At 41.8% G+C, this 16,277-nt stretch overlaps 7 protein-coding genes across 7 annotated transcripts; 4 read left to right on the top strand and 3 right to left on the bottom strand.

Moving 5' to 3' along the window:
* Positions 1-192: 192 nt before the first annotated feature.
* On the top strand, positions 193-1,098 carry TSR3 (ribosome biogenesis protein TSR3; the record flags this gene model as incomplete). The annotated part of the gene is made up of 1 exon (XM_003682980.1): positions 193-1,098. The coding sequence occupies one exon, from the start codon at positions 193-195 to the stop codon at positions 1,096-1,098; it is 906 nt and encodes a 301-aa protein (XP_003683028.1).
* A 252-nt stretch (positions 1,099-1,350) lies between these two features.
* DNL4 (DNA ligase (ATP) DNL4) lies at positions 1,351-4,260 on the top strand (the record flags this gene model as incomplete). Its single annotated transcript, XM_003682981.1, has 1 exon — positions 1,351-4,260. The coding sequence occupies one exon, from the start codon at positions 1,351-1,353 to the stop codon at positions 4,258-4,260; it is 2,910 nt and encodes a 969-aa protein (XP_003683029.1).
* A 437-nt stretch (positions 4,261-4,697) lies between these two features.
* Positions 4,698-6,737, top strand: NPR2 (nitrogen permease regulating protein NPR2; the record flags this gene model as incomplete). Its single annotated transcript, XM_003682982.1, has 1 exon — positions 4,698-6,737. The coding sequence occupies one exon, from the start codon at positions 4,698-4,700 to the stop codon at positions 6,735-6,737; it is 2,040 nt and encodes a 679-aa protein (XP_003683030.1).
* A 104-nt stretch (positions 6,738-6,841) lies between these two features.
* Positions 6,842-9,718, bottom strand: CIN8 (kinesin motor protein CIN8; the record flags this gene model as incomplete). Its single annotated transcript, XM_003682983.1, has 1 exon — positions 6,842-9,718. The coding sequence occupies one exon, from the start codon at positions 9,716-9,718 to the stop codon at positions 6,842-6,844; it is 2,877 nt and encodes a 958-aa protein (XP_003683031.1).
* Positions 9,719-9,926: 208 nt separating this feature from the next.
* Positions 9,927-10,664, bottom strand: UTP23 (rRNA-binding ribosome biosynthesis protein UTP23; the record flags this gene model as incomplete). The annotated part of the gene is made up of 1 exon (XM_003682984.1): positions 9,927-10,664. One exon carries the CDS (start codon positions 10,662-10,664, stop codon positions 9,927-9,929), a length of 738 nt encoding a protein of 245 aa, XP_003683032.1.
* A 675-nt stretch (positions 10,665-11,339) lies between these two features.
* Positions 11,340-13,034, bottom strand: PRB1 (proteinase B; the record flags this gene model as incomplete). The annotated part of the gene is made up of 1 exon (XM_003682985.1): positions 11,340-13,034. One exon carries the CDS (start codon positions 13,032-13,034, stop codon positions 11,340-11,342), a length of 1,695 nt encoding a protein of 564 aa, XP_003683033.1.
* Positions 13,035-13,791: 757 nt separating this feature from the next.
* TDEL0G04560 (uncharacterized protein) lies at positions 13,792-15,240 on the top strand (the record flags this gene model as incomplete). Its single annotated transcript, XM_003682986.1, has 1 exon — positions 13,792-15,240. The coding sequence occupies one exon, from the start codon at positions 13,792-13,794 to the stop codon at positions 15,238-15,240; it is 1,449 nt and encodes a 482-aa protein (XP_003683034.1).
* Positions 15,241-16,277: the final 1,037 nt, after the last annotated feature.

A 16,277-nucleotide genomic window follows, 5' to 3' on the forward strand; every position in this document is an offset into this window, starting at 1 on the left:
AGCAATACGCTTAGTCTGCTGTTCTTAGAGGTGACTATGGAAGTTTCCCAATGTGCCAGAACAAAGAAGCCTCGGCCTGACAAGATGCGCAGCTATCAAAGTTTCAAGAGCATAAAGTTAAGTGGTTCGAACAACGAACATAATACACAGACTTAGAGACTTCTAGCCTGGTCGACCAATATATGCTAAAGGATGTCTAAGGGAAAGAATAAGAATCGCGAAGCTAAGAATGGGCACTCTGGGAAGGGTTCAAATGGCCATAGTTCGAGACAGAATCATAAACGAATGGAGATGAAGCGAGGTACAGAAGACACTAAATTCCCAGTGAAGCTTGCTATGTGGGATTTCGACCACTGTGACCCGAAGAGATGTAGTGGTAAGAAGCTGGAAAGACTTGGGCTGATCAAATCTTTGAGAGTAGGTCAAAAATTCCAGGGCATCGTGGTTTCCCCCAACGGTAGTGGTGTTGTTTGCCCTGATGACAAAAGCATAGTAGAGGAGCACGGTGCTTCTGTAGTGGAATGTTCATGGGCTAGACTAGATGAAGTTCCATTTAACAAGATCGGAGGTAAGCATGAGAGACTTTTGCCGTATCTTGTTGCTGCTAACCAGGTGAACTATGGTAGGCCATGGAAGTTAAATTGCGTAGAAGCATTGGCTGCATGTTTTGCAATAGTGGGAAGGATGGATTGGGCGTCCGAGCTACTTTCTCACTTTTCCTGGGGGTTGGGATTTTTAGAATTAAATCAAGAGCTATTAGAGATATACCAGCAGTGTACAGACGCAGATTCCGTCAAGGCAGCAGAGTCTGCATGGCTTGTTAAGATTCAGAAAGAGGTAGAAGAGCGTAAATCACAGGCAAAGGACGAAGACATCTGGATGACCGGTAACGTCAACAGAAAAGGCACAACCTTCTTGGATGACAATGAAGAGGAAGAATCTTCAGAAGTAGAAGAATCAGATGAAGAAGAAGATAATGGTAAGACATTGAGATATGATAGACTAGGAAACCTGATAGAGTCAGACTCCGGAGATGAAGAGAGCTCAGAGGAAGAATTAGAAGAGGCAGGAGGATCAGTGGAGAAGGTTTATATCTAGAACCAATCACTGTGGAAATGACAGAGAGTAGAGTTAGCATGTCCTGAAGGTTCATAGAGACTTGCCTTCATTGGAATATCACGTGAATGATATCCTGTATAATAAATAATAACATCAATATCAGTTATCACATCTACCTAAACTTATTGATTTGCAAATCAATTACAAGTAATTAAGTTACTTTGCGGTTTCCTATGGCCACTCCTACGACCAAGAATAAACGAGCAGTAGTGGAAGACTGATGGGCTAGGGATGGAGTCCGCTGAAATCTTAACGAGCACACATGAAGTTTCGCAAGAGCTCCAAGAGTCTGAGTCAACTGAGAAGGCGCCACCAAATTTTGCACCATCTCCTGACTTTATTTGGCTATGTGAAGAACTCTTTGTGAAGTTGGAAGACGTTCAAAGACAAGGTCGCGAGCATTTGGGAAATAAACCACTATCTGTTAGGTACTACGAAGTTATATCGCATTTTATCAGGTTGTGGCGGAAAACGGTAGGGAACAACATCTTTCCAGCACTCGTACTATCACTTCCCTACAGAGACAGACGAATTTATAACATCAAAGACTACACGCTGGTCAAGGCAATATGTTCTTACTTGGCGTTACCTAAACAATCTGCCACCGAGAAAAGGCTGCTCAAATGGAAAAGAAGAGCTACAAGAGGGGTAAGACTATCAAATTTCTGCGTTGAAGAGATCAGAAAGAGGAAAAGTGAGCCATCGCCAGGGAGGCGAATAACAATTGACAAGCTAAACGAATGCCTTGATCATCTTGTCGAAGAGCGAAATGCCAAGGGAGGATTTAAAGGTTTATCAGATTCACCAACATTCAACTTTTGCCTGCAAAACATGTCTTTTATTGAGCTCAGGTTTTTCTTTGATATTGTATTAAAAAATAGAGTAATCGGTGGACAGGAACACAAGCTTTTGAACTGTTGGCATCCAGATGCTCTAGATTATTTAAGCGTTGTCTCTGATTTGGAGACTGTAGCTTCGAGACTGTGGGATCCAGAACACCGTCTGAGACGTGACGACTTGAGCATCAATCTTGGGTATGCTTTTGTCCCGCAGCTTGCTAAGAAGATGACTATTTCTTATGAAAAAATCTGTACCAAGTTGAATAATGACTTCTTGATTGAAGAAAAAATGGATGGCGAGCGGATTCAAGTACATTATATGGATTATGGAGCCAAAATCAGATTCTTAAGTAGGCGTGGGGTCGACTATACTCAGCTCTATGGAGAGAATTTACAAAGTGGGACAGTGGCAAATTACTTGAATTTTGATAGTAACGTGCGGGACTGCGTACTTGATGGCGAGATGATCACTTTTGATACTGATAGAAATGTTGTGCTACCTTTTGGGATGGTGAAGAGCAGCGCTCGGCAAGCCCTTAGCACTGAAGGAATTTGTTCTCAAGGTCATCGTCCTATGCTAATGGTCCTTGATCTGGTTTATTTAAATGGCGTCTCCCTCATCAAACTTCCTTTGTACCAGAGAAAGGAATTTCTAAATAGAGTGCTGAAACCATGTCCCCATGCGGTAGAAATCTTGCCATATGTTCGGTGTTCTGAACATACTGCGATAAGAAAATCTTTAGAAAAGTCAATTTCGATGGGATCTGAAGGTATAGTGCTGAAATCCTACAAGGCGCGGTATGAAATTGGAGCAAGAAATGACTATTGGATTAAGGTCAAACCAGAGTACCTGGAACAATTTGGAGAAAATTTAGACTTGGTTATTATCGGGAGAACTCCAGGGAAAAAGGACTCTCTGATGTGCGGGCTTGCCGTATATGAAGGTGAAGAAGATCTGAATGAAATTGAAGCAAAAAGAGAGTCCGCAATTGTAAATTTAGATTCTGAAGGGGATGAACTGGATGACACGGACGGCAAGAAGATTATCAAATACTTTATCTCATTCTGCGTAATTGCCAACGGAATTTCTCAGCAAGAGTTCAAAGAAATCGATAGAAAAACGCGTGGTGCTTGGGTAAAATCGGACCAGCGGTTACCTTCAGCTGATCTTCTGAGATTCGGATCCAAGATCCCAGAAGAATGGATCGACCCGAAAAATTCGATTATGCTTGAGGTGAAGGCAAGGTCATTGGACAATACAGAGTCCAGTAAGAAAAAGTTTGCAGCGGGTTGCACACTTCATGGTGGATACTGCAGAAGAATCAGAGACGACAAGGATTGGACTGGTTGCTACAGTTTTTCTGAGCTATGGCAAGAGAGGCTTCATAAGTCATCAACTGGGGTCGGCTCATTTAACAAACAATACTCCAAAAAAATGAAATCAAAGAAACGGAAAATAGATCCTTTTTCGGGCCAAGCCGCGAAGAAGCATGATGTCTTTGACTCCACCAACATCTTCAAGGGCTTACAGTTTTACGTTCTGTCAGATTACATCGATGTTAGTCGAAATGTTCGCATAACAAAATCTGAATTTGATGACCTGATATTACAGAACAGTGGCAAGCTGGTACGAAATTTGATCTCCAAGCACCATAGCGAAAGCCAGTTTCGTATCATAAGCGGCAAGTATACCGCGGAATGCAGGGCACTCATCGAAAGAGGCTACGATATTCTTAGCCCGCAGTGGATTTTGGACTGTATTCGCAATCGAATGGTTGTAAAACTGGAACCACGGCATTGCTTCAATGTTTCCAGTGAATTGATGACTATCGTTAACGGAAGAGTAGATGAATACGGCGATAGCTTCGTGAACCCGATTACAGAGCAGCAGCTAGACAATTTGATTGATACGAACATGAAGCAAACAGAACCGAACTTGATGAGGGAAGCCAACTCGGAATTGGATGTAGTACCATTATTCCTATTCTCCACGAGGGCTGTATATATTCCGCCACAGGTTTTCAACGCAGTAGATGCGTATGGCTTGACTTCAAAGTTTAAGCTACATGGTGGCTCGATCGCAAGCGACATACCAAGTTGCAACCTCATTATAATGCCCAACGAAAATCAACGTCTAGGCACCCAGTCACTGGTAGAGATGAGGCAGTCAGTGTTGCAAGCCATGGGTCGTAATGATAGTACGCCCAGTATACCATACATTGTAACACCTGATTGGGTGGAAAAGTCAATTGAAGAAAACTGTCAAGTTCCAGAGGAGGACTTTACGCCTGTGTATGCTTGATTAGCCCCTAGTATGAGCGCAACTTAAACAGTTGGATAATCTCCATTTCCCGTTGTATATGCAAATGTGAAACGCGGCTACAAAGCAAGATAAATGGAGAATATTAGAGGTGTGTAAACGTATTAGCTTCAGTTCACTTGAGTTAAAGGCCAAAAATGATACTGTGTTCGACCAACTAATGTCTTTGAAAAAAATTGACGATATGTACGTTACGTGCGTTGCAAGTGGCTCGTTTTATGACAGTGTAACAACCAATGATTCAACGGCAGTCATCTTAACCATCACGAAGGTCAGTGTGCTTTTAGTTAACTTCTTACATCCATGCTGTAATACCCAATTCACGTGACTGTTGATGTTTAAATGGCTTATGTTCAAAGAATTATGGGTAGATATACTAAATCTTATAAGGGCCCACCTAAACAATGGAAATATGAAAGATGGGAGATCAATTCGAAGGGTTCATACCCATTCATACAATATTCTATGCTGTTTTCCATCCAACAGAAGGAACCAAGGTCCGTTATGAGTTTCCACCTGGAAACTTAGAGAGCCATAACATCAATTTTGATGCAATCAAAAATTATATTATACCTAAACCGCAGCTCTGCCACAAGCTATTGACTTTAAAGTATAAAAATTACAGAATCGCATCTTATCCAGTTACGGTAAATTCGCCAATTTACGCAAGGAATTTCTTCAGTTTCAATTTTGTATTTGTATTCCCGTATGATTGTCAAACTTCACCTTATGAACCTGCCATTGCGAGACTAGGGAAAATGTTCAAGGTCTTAGAGGAGCAAAATCTGATATTATCCAAGGCAGAGAAAGACCCCATTTTCTACCACTTCAAACAAGTAGAGATCAAAGACGATCAAGACGCTAAATCGAAACCCGAAAAGGGCTCTCATAATCTTTCCAAAAGTCAAGCTTACGCTTCCGAAAAATATCACAAGATTATGACTGATATAGAGAGTGCTGATTCTACGTTTTCTTTGAAGGACCTGGTACTGAGGGTTTACCAAGATCTCAACAATTATTCCGAATGCCTAATACCAATCGACGAAGGGAACGCGGTTGACATCAAAATATTCCCTATGATGACACCTCCCAATTCAAACATATCGATCGAAGACGTCCCAGTGTCCACTGTTAATCTTAATAAGGTCATCGATGTCAATTGGGACCCTACAATGCTAAAGATTGTGCCATATATCAATGGGCTTAACAGCATATCAAAAATAGCCAAGCTCAGTGTTAGCGATCCAGGTCTAGTGATAGAATGCATCAAACATCTCATATACTACAATTGTGTTTTGTTAGCGGACATATTCCAGTTCTCTAATATCTATGCCCCAACAAGTTCGCTTCGGACGTTTTTAACAGACAGCGTACTGTCAACTGAGTGCCAATCATATGTCGTATGCGAGGAAGACTCGACACTCCCGCGACTGCCCTTCAAGAGAGTAAATCACTCGGCGACAGAGAGCGTCGATCATGAGTTAGCGGATTCACATAGAAGCCAGAGAACTTCAGGATCTCGAACAACGTCAATGAGCTCGAATGGTAAGTTTTTTCCTTCTTCAAATAATGAAATGCCAGCTCTTATTTCAGAGGAGTCGCTTTATAGGACTGGAAAGCACTCGCAGAGTAGTTTTTCGAGCAATAACACAAACCCTTCCAACATGTTGGCAAGATATTTACCTACTAAGTCATGTTTGTTCGATTTATATCGCTCACTTAGCCAGGGTACTTCCCTGAGAGAATGGTATGGTGTTCATTATGGGACGATCCGTGCAAATCGCATTGATGTTAGGCGATTCATTACCTTCGGCGTTATTAATGGCCTAATTTACAGGTGCTACTCCTATCCCATCATGAAAAATCTTGAAATTTTTGACCTAGCCAAGAGACTGCATCGTGAGGACATTTCAAATCACACAGTCAAGCATAATAAGGCCAAAAATCCATCGAAAAACATCTTCTCTACTTCAGATATCAAATTTGGAGTCGAATATGAACGACAAAGGAACAAACATCATAAAGCTTTGAACTTGGACATCGCAGACGAAGTACTGAGGAACGTTTATAAGAAGTTATCCGTCACAAATAGTACTGATACAAGGCCTAATAGTGCGGACCCAATAGCCCGCCTGTACAGAGAGAGATCGCTCGGCAGTCTAGCCGACGGCTCTACCAATAATATCTATCGACTGCAGAATTCTGACCGCCCGTCAAAAGTTTCCTTCGATAAGCAACAAGAAATTGGGCATATCAGCAAAGGCATGTCATCTTCGAATGACAAGGTCAAGATGGATGAGGAAGCCAAACTTGAAAGACGGGAAAGGGATCTCATACTTTTGGAATCTGTCGAGGCTGCTGATAGTTTGGACACAATATGTGTCAAATTAGAGATGTCTAGGTATGATGTCGAAGCTCTTATCCAGAACTTGGGGGAATATAAAATCATCAACAGCTAAAAAATCGTAGTAGGTTTCAACTTTAATTATTATGTAGTATTGTTACAGTGCAGAATCTACTTTTTATCTTGGGATTAACGTGAATTGATTAGACCTGTATTACATTAACCGCAACGATGTCGAGACAGCTTATTGAGGCCTTCTTCTTGTCCGTCATTTAGGTCAGTAAGAGATCGTTTATAATTGATCCTGGGATGACACACTGGTTGTTTACACGGTGAATGAGAAACAGACTTGCATGGACTTGATCTGTTCGGACTATTTCGCTCACTCTTATTCATTTTGAAGTTTGCAGGTCTTAAAGGAGACCGGTCTAAGTAGAGTAGATTTTGCTCATCCATCCTTCGCAGAATGCCGTCAACATGTTCAACACGCTCTCCTTCCATGGAAGAACCTCTTTCACTCACAACGTGGTCGATAGCCTCCTTCAATTTGTCCACGGCATCAGCGTGATCACTCGTAATGATGACGCTTTTCTTCAGGCTTTCATGCAGCAGGGATTGTTTGTTCAAGATACCAGAAAACTGCTCGCTGAAGACACGGCTATTGCTCAACATTGAGGCAGGACTCTCATGTTCATCCATCTGCTCTTTAACCTTAGTGATCGTCTTGTTGATTGCTTCTTGAGAAGATCCTAGGGTAGATTTTATACCCAAAAGTGGAGATTTGACACCATTTTGGAACGCGAAGTTTATTGAGTCACATTTATTGATGTATTTGAATGAGTCTTCCCACTTTTTCTTCTGAGGTTCAAACAACTGCATTTCCTTTCGGATAACGTCATAAGTGGCAGTCTTCAAGCTCTCAAGCATGAGATCCTTGTTCTTCTCAAGGTGATTATCCATCATTTCCTTGAATTGCTGAAATAGATCATCGGCAGAAGTTTGAATGTGATGATAAGTTCTGTCGATATGAGACACCAAAATTTCTTCGTGATTATTCTTGAAGAAATGGTCATTGAGGTACTGCCTCAAATTATTAAACTCTTCGCTTACGTCAGACAAATTTTCTGTTAAATCTCTGTGACACGTTGCGATCAGCTTTTCAACTTCAGAAACCTTCTCAGCAGCTAATTGAAAATGTCCTGGGGTCTCATCTAGTATCTTCTCCACACAGTCTTTGTACATATCGTCTGTTTGCTGTTGTGCCCTTTCTAGTAGCTTTGAAATTTCTCCTCTAATTGAGTCGATATTTCCTTGCACACCAATATTTTCCCAGTCAATTTGTTGCTCTATGTCTCTAATATTGCTGAGAATCGTTTGCTTGACTCGCGCAAACTCATTATTGAATAAATCACCCATCTTTGACTCAATATCTCTTTCACGCCTTTCATGCTCTTTTATGATACTTTGCATAGTTCCTACGGTTGTCTTGAGTGTAGAAGCCGTAGCGACCAAATTTTGCTCCCTTTTGTTCTGCTTTTCAGCTTTTGAGTACAAATCACTCATTGCATCTCTCATATTCTGTAACTTAATTCTTTGTAAGTCATTGACTTCGTTCGATGCCTTCTTATCCTTGAGCAAAAGAGTATTTTGTGAGGTTAACGTTTCAATGGCTCTTTTACACTCCTTTACTTCTGTCTTGTAACTCTCAAGATCATTTGTGAGTTCTTTGTAATTATCCTGACTCATGTATATGCCCTCCTTTGATTTCGTTGATAACAAATCAGCTTTGATCTTGGCCAACTCACCTGTGATATTTTTAACCAAGATATCTTTCATTATCACGGACCCCAATTGCGGTTTATTCTTAATGTTTTTAGCCTTGGCTGCGTATTGCAACGTACTGCAAGTCTCTTCCGAATTGATCTTGGCAGGAGATATTGTTGCAATCAAAGCTGTCTTCGTATTACCACCAAGCGAATCCTGTAAGAGTCGCGTTAATTTTGACTCCCTGAATGGAACGTGCAAACTCTTATCCGTTAATGAGTTGATGACTCTCCCCAAGGTTAAGAGACTTTGATTGATGGAACCAGCCTCCTTAGCACGTTGATGTTGAGCCCCTGATCGACTTATATTCTCTGAACCTGCGAGATCGACCAGGTTCATCTTTGAGACTCGGAAAATCTCGCCATTGTACTCTTTATACAGAGTTATTGTAAAGATCGTGTGCGATCTGCTCGAGAAGTCATTCATCTTAGTGGTAGCCACTTGTCTATGTTTCAAGCCCTTTTGTAGTAATTTGATACCCTCCTTGGCGTTGGTGATATGGAAATCCTGTAAATTCTGTATGTAAATGCCAGCATTTTGATCCTGTGAATTTTGATGGGACTGAGTTACAGATGGTGCCGTTTTCCAGCGTTTCCTTAGAAAAGTAGCTGTCGGTAGCTCTGAAGAAGATCTAGGAGAATTATTTCTCGAATTCTTTGTACTATTGCCAGTACTCATTGAGTTTGTAGCTGCACTCATCGTATTGGAATCAAATATCCTCAATTTACGAGACGAAGCTATCTCCTGTGAATCTCCCAATAAATCTTTCAACTCTTCGTTGTACAACTCGACAAAAGAACATTTGACTACATAATCCTCTTTTTGTAGTTCCAAAGTCTCAAATAGTTTGAATAAGATTCGTGGAATGATGCCCGCAGATTCACTCAACTCCCCATCATACAGTTTCTCATCACCTGTCATCGTGTAAGTCTTACCAGTAGATGTCATCCCATACACAAGCACCGTGCAATTGTAACCCTTAATAAAATCTGCAAACAGAGGTTCAGCTATCTTTTGGAAAACGAGGCTCTGATTGGCACTAGGTCCAAATACTTCATCAACTGTGTAAGTCTTGGAATTAATCTGAGCCGTAATTCCAACATCTCCAGTAGTATTGATCGAGACTTCATTAGATCCTGTAACGTCTGGTACAGAAACAACCACTGAGCTCTTAGCTTTGATCTCTCTTTCGTTACGTCCCCTGCAACGCACCGCGACTGTTATATTCAGCTCCTCCACGTCCTCACCACTTGCCTGCGGCATTGCTACCATGAAGTGCGTACGCCAATCGATTTTCAAGCTAATTCAAACGTTCAAACAGCTTTAAACTAGTTCCAGCGGTCCCAACGCGTTCTGTTTATTCTTTTGTTATTGTTTAAAATGGTTTAAAGATCTTTGTTTACCCATCGCCTTTGTGAAAAATCACCGGTAACGATTGTATGTAAGTGCTATAATATGAAGAATGATCAGTTGAAGTCGATCAGGTCGATTCTTCCTGGCCCTGAGGCTCCGTGGTAGAGCTCTTATGCTTCCGCCTGCGCTTTTTGGTATTTGAAGCGACTGGCTCTGTGTCTTGTGCCGCCTTTGGCTCGCCCTTTGACTCGGTCTTCCTCTTCTTGACACTGAGCGGGTTCGGTTGCTTAGTTCTCTTCTTGATTGATGTCTGTGGGTTCTCCGTCTTGATTCCAGCGTTGCGTGGGTCGTTAAGTCCCTTATGGAGCTTCTCTGCCTCTGCCGCGGAGCTTACTTTCGCACTGGCATCGCTTAAAGGTTCCATGACCATCACTGACCGCACGGTGTGTACCAATGGTACACCTGGTGTGCGCCTGAGTATTCTTCTGGTATCGATATCCTGGGACGCCACTACATAGCGATGCTTGTTGTGACCATTGACGCATACAATACTTTCGAGACATTCAATCGGTGGTTTTGGTTCCTTTGGAGGGTGGTTACATCTACGACGCTCAAATGTTTTCGCCAGTTCAATGGCACCTTGCTTATTGGTCTCATATAACGCCTGCATGCAACACTGTGTGATCATAACCTTGACTTCTGCCTGTAGCGTACGTTGTAACCCTTTGACGAGGTCAAAGTTTGACCCATGGCAATCTAGCACGATTTGGTTATCGACAAGCACCTGGTATGGTTCGCGGAACTTGAAAGTGTGGTTGTACACCAGCATCTGCTTTCTGTAAGCCTTTGCACGCTTCTGACGCATGGTAGATAGTCTTTGAAGTGATTGTTTGTGGGCTTCACTTGTAGCTCATCGCATCTTAAAATTTTTCAAATTGTAAATTTCGCTCTCTCATAGTGGGTTTAAAGACCACAAGAGGACCTAATGAAATGGGCCAATTGATCTGCGAGTTGAACTAATTGCCAAGTGAGGATCACTACGAAAACGATCTTGATCGGAGTCTTGTACTGGATGACTAGTGGCATTTGAGTGCGGTCTAGAAGCTCATCTAGACGGCGCAAGGAACTTCGTAGCACGGTTGAACGGTTGAGGGCAGGTGCAGGTGGAGGTGGACGAAACTTGTCACTCTTCTTAGTAAAGTCTACTGTCGTTGTAGCGGTCTTTACTTCTGTACTTGGCTCTCGATTTCGACTTTTAATAATCTCCGTATACTCGTGTTCGCTATCCGAATAAACGATCTTGTAGTCATCCTGAATATCTCCAGACAGTTCAAAGATACTGATCGGATACGGTACCGATCTCCCAGTTTGCATAGTCGGTATTGCGCTTTGTAACTGTTGTTGTTATCGCTGACAACGCGTAATAACATAAAGGTGTTGTGAACATAAGGTGTCTTAGCTATACTGGAGAACTAGAGAACTACAAAAGGTATATATGTAAATTTATCTTCCATCCTGCGGAAAAATGAGAGCAACGTTCTTAGATGATGTTTAATCTGTCTAGGACATCTCTAACTTGGTCGAACAATGCATCAGTCTTAGCACCCAAGTTATCAGACAATTCTTGCAAATCAGTGTCCTGGAATCTAGTATTTGCTTCTTGTTTATCATGACCATCCCAGAATCCCTTGAGACCATGACCACCACCGTTGTAAATCAAGGCGTTAGGGGTATCTTCAGGTAAGTCGTAGAGGATATCCTTGGTACTGTAAGCGATTAGTTTCTTCTTTAGTTGCTCTGGGGTGACACCTTGAGAACCTGCGTCGAAGAAATCGCTGTCAGAGTCTGGTTGCAACGACAAGAAGTAGGTTAACAAACCTGCAACGTGTGGAGAGGCCATAGAAGTACCGGACAAAGTAGCGGTAGCATCATCTGAACCGATGTAAGTGGAGAGGATATTTAGACCAGGAGCAAAGATATCAACACACTTACCGTAGTTGGAGAAGTAAGCTCTATCATCACTTAGAGTCGAGGCACCGACGGTGACAGCTTGCTCTGCTGCAGCTGGGGAAGTGTTACAAGCATCTTGATTTTCGTTACCTGCAGCAACGGCAAAATGAATACCTGCTTTAACAGCAGCATTGACAGCAAGATCCAAAGCTGGTGATTTACCACCACCTAGAGACATATTAGCGGTAGAGCCCTTGAAGCCCTTCTTCTTGTCCTTGACAGCCTTTTGATGGGATTGAGCAGCAAACTCAACACCCTTGATGACATCAGACATGGAACCGGAACCGTTAGATCTCAAAACTTTGACAGCGACCACATCAGCACCTTTGGCAACACCATAGTGCTTAGAAGCGATAGTACCAGCACAATGAGTACCATGACCGTTACCATCTAGATCTTCATCGTTGGTAGGAATGGTCTTACCCCAGTGCGCCCTACCTTCAAAATCCTGGTGCTTAACGTTGATACCAGTATCGATGACGTAAGAAGTCACACCTTTACCAGCTTCATCATCAAAGAGGTACTTGTTAAAAGAACCTAGGTTCAAGCGTTCTCTATGAGAGATACGAGACAAACCCCAAGGAGCACCGTTTTGGGTGTCAAACTCAGATGCGTGCACTGGAGAGTCCATTTCAACGAAATCGACCATTGGACTCTTACGAATGAGCTCAACGACAGCATCGGTGAAATAACCAACATAACCATTCAACAAACCTGCAACGTCAAAGGAGTCCTGAATACCACCAGTGGTACGAACACCTTGAGCAGAAAAGAATGGATCATCCTGAGCCAATTCACCAACGGATTGCAATTGGGATTGAGTGATAGCTTCCATATGAAGAGCAATTTCTTCAGGAGAAGAGTGCTTGAGAACAACAATGTAGCGATGAGGGAATGCATTAGGAGGGATGGACAGTGGGGCCACACCTTCGCCCATCTTGTGAACGATGCCACGATGCTCCGGAAGAGCATCGTGATGTCCTTCATGAGAAGGACCATCATGGCGTCCCTCAGGAAGTGGAGGAGGAGGACCTCTACGAGGTCCGCGACGAGGACCACGGTGTTGTGGTCTCTCTCTAGGATGGTCGAGTGCCTTGTCCTTAGGATGGTCTAGCGCCTTATCCTTACCATGGCAGAGCACCTTGCCCTTGAGCTCTGGAATAACCAAAGCAGCCCCCAAAGAGGCTAAAGCAGCGACCGGTAAAACGGTCTGTTCGAATCTCATATTGTAGTTTGTAGTTTGTGTGTTTACGGAGTGTGGAGTGGAAAGAGGTAAGCGACGAGCTGAGCAGTGTCAGCCCTTTATAGGAGTCTCATCGCCACCCAGTTTCTTATCAGCTAAGCCCCTTGTGCGCACGTGACCGCCAAGAGTCACAGCGCGCTGCCTGTCGGAGTGAGACGCTTGCTGGGTAGAAGAAAGGCTTTCGGTGGTCTCGAGCATCAGCCAGCCTTGCAGTATCGGATAGTAAATATAAATATGAAGATAAGCGTTATTTAGTTATATGACGAATGAAACTTATAATTTTTAATTGATTATTGATACAGGTGTAATTGAAGATAGTCATCGCTAGATATTTTGGTGTGTTTTCTTGGTACATACATAGTACATTGGAGGCTTCGCCTTGTCGCCAGAAAAAAAAAAACAAGCTACTTAATTTTAAGCAGAGAAAGAATTCAAGTTACTCAGGGTTGTATTCTTAGTTCCTTATTGACGTTTTGAGTTTTTCTTTAATAACAAGATAAATGAAAAAGACTGTTACAGCGCTTTAAAAATCATTCAAAATTTATCCACGTTGTTAGAATGGCTAAATGCCAAGTAACTGTGTCATCAGAATTTTCTATCCTATATATGATTTTTAAAAATTCCTCTGACGCAGGCAGCGTCACAAAATAAAATACTGACATCTTGGGTTTCGAAAATTAAACAATTTACATTTAATTTAAAATTTATAATCTTCTGTCTTTTTCGATCGATATTCAACATGAGCACTTCACTTTGCACCAGAACCACCGCCGAAACTGACCCATATTACATTGAGGAGTCATCGACAAAAATTTATCAAAATCTTTACAATGACGAAAATCATTCAAATGCAAGACCACAGGATTATATAACGGGTCCTTTGGAAATTAAAGGTGTTAACTATGCTGTTGAAAAAGCCCTTAGAGATTTTGAGAGGGAAGGGAGAAAAGACAGAAAGGCATTAAGATATATAACTAATAAGAAGATTGTTGGTATATCTTCACAGACTGGTTCTTTGCCCTTAACAAGACCAGCAACCAAGTATGTCGTCAAAAAGGTAACTTTTGGCCTATCGAGTGTAGTTCATTTTGAAGAATCCGATATTGTACCTAAAAAAAGTGTGGGGGGACCTATACGAGGTAAATCAATTCTTAAGAGAAGTAGTTTCAACTCTCCCAGCACCGATTATGAAAAGATTGGCAGAAGAGAACTACAAAATGCTATTGCAAGGATTTACAACCTCTGTGATCTACCATTCACGTTGTTTAGAAAAGATGATCCCCTGCTTTCTTTAGAGTTACTTGCTCGTGGTGTATGTAATGCCTTTAAGTCACACGAAATATGTTGGAAAAAGGTGGGAGAAGAAGAGTTACTGGAGCTTAAAGAGAAGATAAACAACTTGGAGACCGAGAATGAAACGAAGGAAAGGGAATTAAATCATTTTAAGCAGGAATTATACAATGATTTAAATAGGTTGATACCTGAGGAACAAGTGCTAAAAATCCCAGATATAAGTTACGGTATAGTGAAGACAGGAATAGCCAAAATTGAACACATTAGTACGAAATGGAAATTGAGAGCCGCCAGCTGTGAAAATAACGATCTGAGAGAAGAGAATGAAGCGTTAAGAGAGGAAAACGCAGAGTTAAGAAAAGGTTTACTGGGGCAGAGAGACATAAGTGAACTATTAGTTGAAACTAAAATATCAGAGAAAAAAACCATCATACGAACAAGGCCAATCAACAGTCGAATTAAGGGAGTTAATGATGAGAGATCTACCGTGAACGAATTAATACTTAAACGTTTGCTAAAGGCCAGTCAAAAATCCAACGAAACGTTGGCTGGAGAGTATAAGGAGCTGAAAGATTTGCAAGACTCTTTGTATGAAAAGGTACATAGTTTGAAAGTGTTCCTAGGAGCTATGAAACAGGCATTTTGTAATTCAATATCGAGAGAGAAGGCACTTGAGAGAGTCAACTTAAAACTAATATCAGAGTTGGAAGGTTATCGTTTTCAGAATGATCAATTGAAGGAGAACAGTGTTGCATCTGAGCTAGAGCTTAACATAAGAATTGAGCAGAGGAAGAACGAGACGCACGGAAATTCGACCAGAATCAGTGTGTTAATTCGAGTACTCGAAGGCGTAATTGGGGAGCTGCAAACACCATCAGATCCAGAGGAGATATGAGGGAGGATGCTGTGATTTCTCCTCGGAAGGAGGTCGACGATGACGAAGGTATCAAGGGTAAGCTGGACCAAGAGCGCTACGTTAGCACAAGACATCGAATTATGAGAACGTTAACCAACAGAATTCATTTGTCGTCGAAGGTGAATAAGTGACGGTGATATCTAGAGGAATCTCTTACCTGTTTATGATCCTCCGAATTGCAAGTCTGATTCAGGTCCTTTCGTATACTCTGGATGCCAGTCGATGAACAAGTATAGCGAAGCCACTTGATTCGTAGCATACTTCCAGTGATCCTTATTTTGTGATTTTCATACCTGAAGTTGAGAAGTTTCTACCACAGCACATGCACTGTCAGTATATATCATATCTTAATATAGTTCGTTTTAAAATTCATTTGTACTTTTGTAGTTGCATCACTTCAAAGTCTTTTTCTCTGTATTCACGTATGAGTTCATAAACTCCCTTCTCTTTTGTAGGTGTGTATTATCGACTTGTCATGCTATTCCTCTCCTTCTATATCTTGCAGTGAAATGAGAAATCAATTATACTTTGAGTCGCGATGAGCAACGTATATGCAGTGAGTTGCAAAAATAGCCTTCTATAGATGATAGCTTGCATAGTTCTTTAACCTCCGAAGACGTAAAATAACAACCTTCTGCCACTGAGCGCCTCGTCTGGTGCTCTTATATGAACTCATAGAAGAATCTCGTTGACCCATCAAGCATTGCTTGTTGATTGTTGTCACAGGCCTGTTTTTACCAGCAAATAGGTTTGATTGCAGCAACTTCAAACAGGAAGACAAGTTGTGAAATGAGAAAGTGGTGCGCTACCCATTCCCACCGAATTGACTCGTTCAAAGCACAGTGATCAACCGTATAACCATATGCCAAAATAGTAAGCACATATTCGATAATTTATGATAGCGCCTCGCTGAATACTATAAGGTCAAGCATTTCTGTTTTTTGAAAAGATCATTGAAAACCAATACAAGGTGTGAGAAACCGCAGCTCACTGAGGTTGACAGTTGCAATGCCATT

The sequence above is a fragment of the Torulaspora delbrueckii genome, chromosome 7, assembly GCF_000243375.1.
Source record: "Torulaspora delbrueckii CBS 1146 chromosome 7, complete genome".
Lineage (NCBI taxonomy): Eukaryota > Fungi > Ascomycota > Saccharomycetes > Saccharomycetales > Saccharomycetaceae > Torulaspora > Torulaspora delbrueckii.